This window comes from Thrips palmi, unplaced genomic scaffold (genome assembly GCF_012932325.1).
Source record: "Thrips palmi isolate BJ-2018 unplaced genomic scaffold, TpBJ-2018v1 HiC_scaffold_11, whole genome shotgun sequence".
Lineage (NCBI taxonomy): Eukaryota > Metazoa > Arthropoda > Insecta > Thysanoptera > Thripidae > Thrips > Thrips palmi.
This window is the reverse complement of record NW_023144622.1, coordinates 7,651,961-7,660,890: the sequence shown is the minus strand read 5'-3', so window position 1 is coordinate 7,660,890 and position 8,930 is coordinate 7,651,961. Positions and strand designations below refer to the sequence as shown.

Genomic DNA, 8,930 nt, shown 5'->3' with positions numbered 1-8,930 from the left:
TTATTGAAAATAGGAATTCTTTTGGGTGGGTCATTTGAGTATGGGTATCTTAGTAAATTGAGCGGCGCCAGGATTTACTGTTTTAAATCATCATGAGAATATAACCCGGAGTTTTGATGGTGCAGAAACAATTCTACCATAAGGCCCCAACAGTTTTTTGAGGTCGTCATCAAAAAACTCAGGTGGGCAATTTGAAACTAAAACTTTGGGGCCCTCGGTAACTTTCTTCGTACTGGAAAATACCGAATCAAAACTATTCCCCCTTCTTGACAAAGTTTGTTGACACATTCTTCGTTTGACAAGTACATGCAGATTCGTGCGCCACTAAGTCGGGTCACATAATGGTATTAGCGCCCGAAATAATGTCAGAAAGGCTCTCAATGCTGAGTCTTGAGAAACATTTTGGGGTATTTTCAAAAACTATTGCACATTTTTTTGTTGGCACATAATTTGTTGAACTTGTGTTGATTGCTTCACAGTTCGTCTGCTGCCGAGTTTTTTTGGTTGGGTGCGTTCGTTGAGTCTTGCTGAGGGCCGCTGGGGGTCGTTGTTGGTCAGTGAGGTTATGGCGGCCGCCATGCTGGATCCGGGAACGGACCCGCGGCTATTTGCAGAACTACGTGAGTCGATTCAAATTGACTTACTGTGAATTTTTTGGGGATACTTGTTGAAGGTTTTTTGGTTTGCTGGGAGGGTTTTGGATGAAGTCTTGAGCCAAGATGTCATTCCAGAGTTGCCGCTGAGGACGGTGGGGTTTTTTTTGTGGTTGTTTTTGAGCTGGGCCAGAGCCTGGCGGACCCCGACTGTGACCGTTGCCGGCTGATGGGTTTGTTGTTGTAGATTTATCCTCTAGAAAGCACCAACTGGCTGGATTATTATCACATCTTGGGGGTTTTCTTTTTTAACTTGCCGTGGGAAAGTATTTGTAGGCGTTTCCCCCCAAAATTTTAAAAAAAAAAGGGGAACCCTTTTTCCCCCCTTTTTTGGGGAGAGAGAGAGAGAGAGGGAGGGGAAAAGGGAAAAGAGAGGAGAGAGGAGAGAGGGGGAAAAAGAGAGGAGAGGAGGGGAGAGAGGGGAGAAGGGGGAAAAAAGGAGGGAGAGAGGGGGAGAAAAGGGGAGGGGGAAGGAGAGAGAGGAGGAAGGGGGAGGGGGAGGAGAAAGGGGAAAGGGGGGGGAGGGGGAGAGGGAAAAAAGGGGGGGGAAAAAAAGAGAAGGGGGAAAAAAAAGGGGGGGGGGAGGGCCGGGGGGAAAAAGGGGGGGAGGGGAGGGGGGGAACCCCCAAAAAGGGGAAAAAAAAGAAAATTTTGGGGGGGAGAGGGAAGGGGGGTTTTTGGGGCCGGGGAGGCCGGGGGGGGGGGAACCCCCCTTGTTCCAAGGGGTTGCGGCCCCCCTTTTTCCCCCTCGGGGCGCGGTTTCCGCGGCGGGGCGGGGGGGGGGGGGAGGAGAGAGGGGGGAGAGAGAGAGAGAGAGAGGGAGAGAGAGAGAGAGAGGGGAAGGAGAGAGAGGAGAGAAAAGAGAGAGGAGAGAGAGAGAGAGAGAGAGAGAGAGACAGCAGCCCGGGGCGCCGGGCGCGTAGGCCGTCCCGGATGCAGGCGTGTCAGCGGGACTGCATAACCGTGTGACTCTTGGACCGTGTTGGGTCGTGGGCGACACCACACTGTATGTTGGCCGCTTGGCTTGCTAGCTGCTACTTCCGTTCGAAACCGACTCGACGTTGCGGACTCGCCTAGGGGGACTTGGCTTTTCCCAGCACAGTGGGCCAGAGGACCGGTGGAGGCGGCCGAAATCCCGGACGCGTTTTGAGCTCCAGAGTCGCTATGCAGGACTCGAACCGAACGTGTGACCCCACCAATGGATTCCTCGATCGGAGAGCAAGAGCAATCCATTGGTGGGGTCACACGCTGCTTTAGCGACAAAGCTCAAAACGTGTTGAGAATTTTGACCGCCTCCACCGGTCTTCTTGCAAATCCACAGTGTGGCGGTCGAATGAATGAAGCGACAATGCCGCGTTGCGCGACTGTCCGATGGGGCGGCCGCCGCTAACGACTGCTAGTTGTTATTGTCGATAGTTCGATGTATCGAAGTAACGACTGCGCGGCTGACTGTCCGGTGGGCGAATGTCTCGTTAATGACAAAGCAAAGAACAATCGCCGCGGACGCTAACGGATGGCGCCCCTGTCATGGCGGTTGCCCGCGCCCCGTTTTTAAACCTTGCGTCACGTGCGGAGTATTTTCGAGGAGCCGCTTTCGAAAACAGCTGCCCGGTGTCGAGGAAGCGGCTGCTGTGGCTTTTGGGGGCGGCTCTGGGGCGCCTTCATTCCGCTATCGCCAATCTAAGCGGGGTATATTTAGAAAAGTGACGAGTCTCGGTCCATGACAGCGGCGGCATGCTGCGAGGCTAGAGCGGGACGTGGGAGGATCAGCACCGAAACGCACCTGTGGAAAGAAAGATCCGGAAATAATGCGTTTTTTTTCTTGTTCGCAGGATGATCTTTCCAAGGACCAGGTCGCCCTCCTGAAGAAGGCCTTCGATGCCTTCGACCAGGCCAAGACCGGCAACATCCCCACCACCATGGTGGGCACCATCCTCGAGATGCTGGGCCACGGCGTCACCGACAAGGTGCTCGAGGAGATCATCGCCGAGGTCGACGCCGACGGTAGGCACACCAAAAAACACTCCAATCTCGCTTAGAAATTAGCGAAGAACGCACGGTCAAACTGCTTTTCCCGCAGGCTCCGGCGAGCTGGAGTTCGAGGAGTTCGTCACCCTGGCCTCCCGGTTCCTCATTGAGGAGGACAGCGAGACCATGCAGCAGGAGCTGAGGGAGGCCTTCAGGCTCTACGACAAGGAAGGTGAGTCCGCCTCCGCCCCGTGCCCCACCTGCACAGTGGGCCAGAAGACCGGTGCAGGCGGTCGAAACTCTAGACGCGTTTTGAGCTCCAGAGTCGCTAAATGGCACTCGAACTGAACGTGTGACCCCACCAATCCATTGGTGGGGTCGCATGATAGGTTCGAGTCCCATTTAGCGACTCTCGAGCTCAAAACGCGTCCGGGATTTTTGTCCCCCTCCGCCCACCGTGGTGCTGCGCCACTGGTTGCACTCGCGGAGGCGATCAAGTGCCAAACGACGCAGGCCTGTCACCTCTCAACAACCTCGCGCGTCCCCTTAATGTGCTCCTCAAGTGCCAAGCAGTGGAACAGGTGCATTCCGCGGCCACGCCTGACTTGCAGCGTCGCGACGCCGCGGGGGGGGGGGGGGGGGGGGCATTTGGCCCGGGGGAGGGAAGGGGAAAGCCTACCGCAAATGAGTTCTGGGAATGGCACGCGTTGGACCGGGGTCCGAGGGCGTGCTCTCTGAGGCCGTGCTACGGCGTGCTCTAACGGCGTGCTCTGACGACGTGCTCTGACGGCGTGCTCTCTGTGCAGGCAACGGCTACATCACCACCCAGGTGCTGCGGGAGATCCTCCGGGAGCTGGACGACAAGGTCACCTCCGATGAGCTGGACATGATGATCCAGGAAATCGACTCTGACGGTTCCGGCACCGTGGACTTCGACGGTAAGATTCCAGCGTCCGCGCAAAACCCGCGAGGTCCGAACGCCGGGCGAAGGCTCGTGTCGGTTTCACACGCCTTCGCCGCTGGCGCTACCCCGCGCCCTGGGGTACCGTTACGGACCGCGAGTCGCGGGGTAGCGCCGCGAGACGGCTGCATCGCTCTACTCGCTCGCAAACGACTTGTTGTAAATGAACGTTCCTACCTGAAAATTTGTGTGAATGTACTTACGCAATTTTTGTCTCTCGCCGCAGAGTTCATGGAGGTCATGACCGGAGGCGACGACTGAACACACTGCCATCGCGTTGCCGCGCCCCTACCCTGCCAAAAAATTATATATATCGGCTGGTCCGCTACATCACCATCATCCTCACCGCCATCCTCATTTTCGTTTAGTCATCTCATTTTCATCCTCATTTCATCATCACAAATTTCTTATATACAAACATATCAACAACATTCGCCTAGGTGAATAAAAAATTAATCCACTATGCCAAACTGCGTGGCTCTCAATTTTTTTTTGTATTCCTCCCCGTCGATCCCCATCACGTGACAGTAATTCGAGTAATGAATAGATGAAATGACGAGTCGTAAACCCGATACCCCTCATCCGAGTGACAGACGTTGAAAGTAAAAGGCTGGCGGCTAACCGGACCATGCACCGACTCGCAGTGCATGTGTGTGCAGCGCACACTGCAGTTGCACACACACACACACACACACACACACACACACACACACACACACACACACCGCTCTCGTATTGACAGCACGCCCGGCTGCGGTAGATCGTCGTGTTTTGCTTGGCCCTGTACGGCTCAGCACTTTAGCAATCGGAGCAACATATGCATCTCAGCCTGTGCGAGCCGATCCGCACATTGGACGCGTCTCTGTGTGCGTATGGGAGTGTGTGTGTGTGTGTGTGTGTGTGTGTGAGCAGAGCGCCCTCAACCTATTTTCTGTGATCCGTTTCTTTTTCAAAAATAACTGTTGAAAACAAAAGCGATCCAGACTCGTTGAGGAGAGATGATTACGGCCGCGAAGCGCTGCAGCAGCGCGTTCAATACACACAGCCTCGGCCCAAACATGGTGCCCATGTGTGTGTGTGTGTGTGGTGTGTGTGTGGTGTGTGTGTGTGTGTGTGTGTGTGTGTGTGTTGCAATAATGCAAGTAAATGGCTGGAAAAAGGGGAGCGCGCACGAAATCATCGTTAAACCTGTGAACCTGCCCGCGCAGCGCGCAGCCCAGAGCCGCAGCAGCCAGTCCTAGTCGGCTAGAACGAGCTGCAAACATAAATAGCGCGTGCTCGGTAGTCCGTCTAGTCCGTCTGGGCCGCTCCAGCAGCCTGACTCGCTGTCTCTCTCGCACTCACGGGGCGTCCCGTGCAGGAGCGAGAGAGACGGAGCGACGACTCTCGGCATCAGTCTGCTATGCGTCTGGCAGCCTCAATGGCAGCCAATGGCAGCGCGCGGCTACCCGCCCGGCCCGGGCTGGACAGGGATCTAGTCCCGAGCTATAATTTTCAGTTTCGACGATCTGATCTCTCGCCCTGAGAAGCACTGCGAGGCACTGCGGGGCACACTGTGGCACACGCATGCCGTTGCGACAGGCACGGACAGGGCGCGTGCGTCTCGAAGGCAGAAAAACGGAATAAGAATCACCGGCTCGGCTGTCATCGCGGTGCAAAGCCCACCGTCGAGCTGTCTTGTCAGTCATACAGTGTACCTGGATGCGCACTGCCTGTGCGTTGCGTCGTTGAGGTAGGCAGACTGCCTTCGCCTCTGGAGTCAGAAAGGGGGCGGGGCGACCCACCAGTCTTGCCGCATTAGTGGAGGAAAATTAAATTAGCGTCCGATGCACGAGTACTGAAAGTGTCCGATGTCGCCGCACTACTGTTTTAGGGTTAGTGACATGACCGCGTCATCCACATCCTCTCGACTAGTGCCATGGCGTTGCCCTGCCCGCACATGTGGTGTGTGTGTCTTCTTGCGGGTCCCTACTGTGTCCGTTTAAACCCGTTTTCGTTCCCGAGTAAGTAGTTGACCTTAGTAATCAAGCCGCACAGGTACGGACTTTCTATGTGTGCCTGACTGACAAATTTGTAGGCGGACGGTGGAGCAGCGTGTCTAGCCGTGGAGGAGGAGTTGTTGTAGCAGTGGTAGTAGTTTGTATTTGCTCGGCTTGGCTCGGCTCAGCTCGGCTCAGCTCAGCTCGGCGCGTGCTTACGGCGCTGCGTGCTATCGGCAGTCATTAGCTAAACGGGTTGCCGAGGACCGGCGGCCGGCTAACGATAATTTCGGGGGCCAATAATCAGATTAAATTAGAGCCAACAAGTCCGTTATTTCTACATCACTGATTTTTTTTCGGCGAGTGCGCGCGCGTTCTCTTAGATATTTTTTTCCCCGCTTGTATATTTTTATTACATGTCTCCGCCACATTGGAATGCAGGGCAGCCAATGGACGGACTCAAAGTTTGGCTGCGAAACCCCGACCAAGGTCGCGCGATCGAATGCAGATTGGCCATGTTGGCCATGCAACGCGGCTTGAATGCGACGGCCAGGTTGGCCAACAACGCCGGCATTGTGGCACGTCCGTACTAGCGCACTGGCGGCACTGGCGTACGCAGTGCTGCCAATAGTCCACTTATTCCGACGGGCACTAGCGAGCCTAGCCCGGGCCACGTATGGCTGGGCGGCCATTATTCGCAGAAGGCGGTGCTTATTGCCGCCCTCAACAACGAGGCCGATCCTGCGAATAGTGCCGCGGTGCGGGTTTTAAAGGCGCCAAACGCAACGCACAGTTTTCGTGAGATTACAGAAAAAAGACTGTACCGCGCGATATATTTGTTCATAATTTTCGTACAAATTTTTTTTTGAAAAGCAGTCATGCGGAAAATTGTTTGAGACCACGCACAACAATTGCACAAAGAATAAATTTAGTGTGGGTAGTAATTTTTGGCCTTTTTAATTAAGTTAATTCTTTTTTTGTCAAGTTGTTTCTGTTGGCGTCCTGTAAATTATGGCCAAACAAGGCGTGTCATTTCGCAGCCCCGCCTTGCTTGCCGCCTTGTCAAAGCGCGTCGTCTCGGCAGCGCTGCGTCCGGCGTCCGCGGACCGCGACGCACCGCGACGCATTGTCTGAGTCCCCGCAGCGCCGCAGGGACACTTCGCAGTGTTTCCCAAAACCACAGCGGCGGTGCTAAATCTCTCAGACTTGTGAAATTTGCTGACTTTGGGCAAGCCGGGCTGTTTTTAGATGACTCGCATTGTCAATCGCTGCGAAGCAGTTGGCTCTCCTAGCTGTAGTGACAGTTAACATTTTTTTTGGAAGTTCCCAGAGACCGGTATTTATAGTGAAAAATATATCTTTTCGAGAAACGGAGATTCCGGGATTTCCATCATTTCTTTTTAACAGTGTATGCGATGATTTCGGGAGCAATCTTTGTGCAAGCAGTGGGATGGTCGCATTGCCACAGACAGCCAAATGGGTGGCCAGCTCAGTGCTGTTTCGCTACTCAAACATTTTTTTACAGTTTTTTTTCTCTGCCCTTCCGTCTCATAACCCAGCACCACGCACACCAAATTTTAAAAACTGGGTCGTATGCATAAAGCATGCAGCTGACGCGTCTTTCGGGATACGAACCTCTCTGACTGAAAAGTGGGAGTTTCGTCAAGAGTCCAGGCAGAGTGGGCGTGCCAGGTCCGCCCCGAGGGGTTGGCGGGGCCCTGGCGGCTCCTGTGCGCGTAGGCCCGGCAGCCACGACTGAGCGGGATGACGGCCTCTCTCTCTCTCTCTCTCTCTCTCTCTCTCTCTCTCTCTCTCTCTCTCTCTCTCTCTCTCTATCACTCGGGCGCCCTGCACGCCGGCAGGCCCGATGCTCCGGGACCAGCGGCACGGGTTTCCATGGTTCCAGGCAATGTGATAAAATGAAATACGTTTGTCTCTATTTCTCCAGAGGCTTCGATCGTAATCGGCGCCCGGCCGGCCGTGCCGCCGTGGCACCGTACGCGATGGATTTATGCCAAGGAACGTCCCGGCAGCAGCCTGCACTGCTGCAGCTTGCTGCGGCTTGCACAAGGAGCGCACCGCGCCGCAGGCAAGCCACTGCTTTTTTCTTCGGTTTTCAAAAAAAAAAAAAAAAAAAAATTGTGGAAGGCTTTTATCTTGTGTGCCGAAAACGGGCGACCACGGACAGACAGCTTTCGGTTTGGTTGATTCCCTTGGTGATATCAGTTTTGACTACGCTATGAATTCGTCTCTGAGATTAGTGAAAAAAAAAAGATTTAATCGATTTATCTTTTTTGCAGTGTTGCCTCACGCAGCACATTGGGTGACAAGTGCACATTTTCCTGTCGTTTAGTCGGAAGGCAGCGCGATAATCGATGTCTCGATCGACCAGGATATCGCCAATTAGAACCTGGCCGAGCAGAACAACGCATCTACCACGGACGTCCCATACACATGCCGCGTTCTTTCCCGCCCAGATGCGCCGCCGTCAAATTGAATAGACCAAAGAGCAGGCTGTCTCTCTCGCACCCTTACCGAAGGTCATGCGAGAGTGACAGAGTGTTGAGCCAGCAGCAGGAACTGGACGTGTGATTGGCTAGCGACGGCGGCGCGGCTACTCTCCAGGAAGGCGAGGCACAGTGGGCCAGAAGACCGGTGGAGGCGGCCAAAACTCTGGACGCGTTTTGAGCTCCAGAGTCGCTAAGCAGGACTCGAACCGAACGTGTGACCCCACCAATGGATTCCTCGTTCGGAGAGCAATCCATGGGTGGGGTCACACGTTCAATTCTAGCCCCATTTAGCGACTCTGGAGCTCAAAATGCGTCCAGAGTTTTAGCTGCTTCCACCGGCCTTCTGGCCCACTGTGCGAGGTGGGTGGTGGCGGCTAGAGTCCGCCGGCACACTCTAGGCCTTCGGGGCCTTCTTGGCCTGGGCCAGCCAAGGGGCCAGCACGCCGCCAGGGGGCAGCGCTGTGGCCTGGATCCGCTGCCCAGCCGGCCAGCAGACTCATTCCGAGTCAGTTTTCGTCGCTCCGTCTCTCTCGCACCTGTACGGGACGCCCCGTGCACGGGGCGACAGAGACAGAGCGACGAAAACGACTCTCGGAATCAGTCTGCAGGCCCGCCAGGATGTGGGATTGTTGAATTACTAGATAGGGCTCCAGCCGGCCGCAGACACACCGACGACATCCTGGACGTGTCCTGGGCCTCGACGGCGTCCTGGACCGCGGAATCTGGCCAGCACTTCCGCGTCGAAGTGATCACCATCGCTGCCAACTTGATGAAAGTACTCACTTTGGACAAGCCTTGCGCCATGGGCTGGACAATCTTCGTTAAGTTAGGCCTCCAGCGGACAGGGCCCTCCTTGCAC

The 8,930-nt window shown here is 55.1% G+C and overlaps 1 protein-coding gene across 1 annotated transcript; it reads left to right on the top strand.

Annotated features, from left to right (window-relative positions):
* Window positions 1-2,485: 2,485 nt before the first annotated feature.
* Window positions 2,486-4,052, top strand: LOC117639514 (troponin C, isoallergen Bla g 6.0101-like; the record flags this gene model as incomplete). The annotated part of the gene is given in 4 exon segments (XM_034375253.1): window positions 2,486-2,657; window positions 2,734-2,853; window positions 3,428-3,559; window positions 3,809-4,052. Coding segments are annotated over 4 exon segments (459 nt in total), but the record flags the coding sequence as incomplete, so codon positions are not given.
* Between the last annotated feature and the right edge of the window lie 4,878 nt (window positions 4,053-8,930).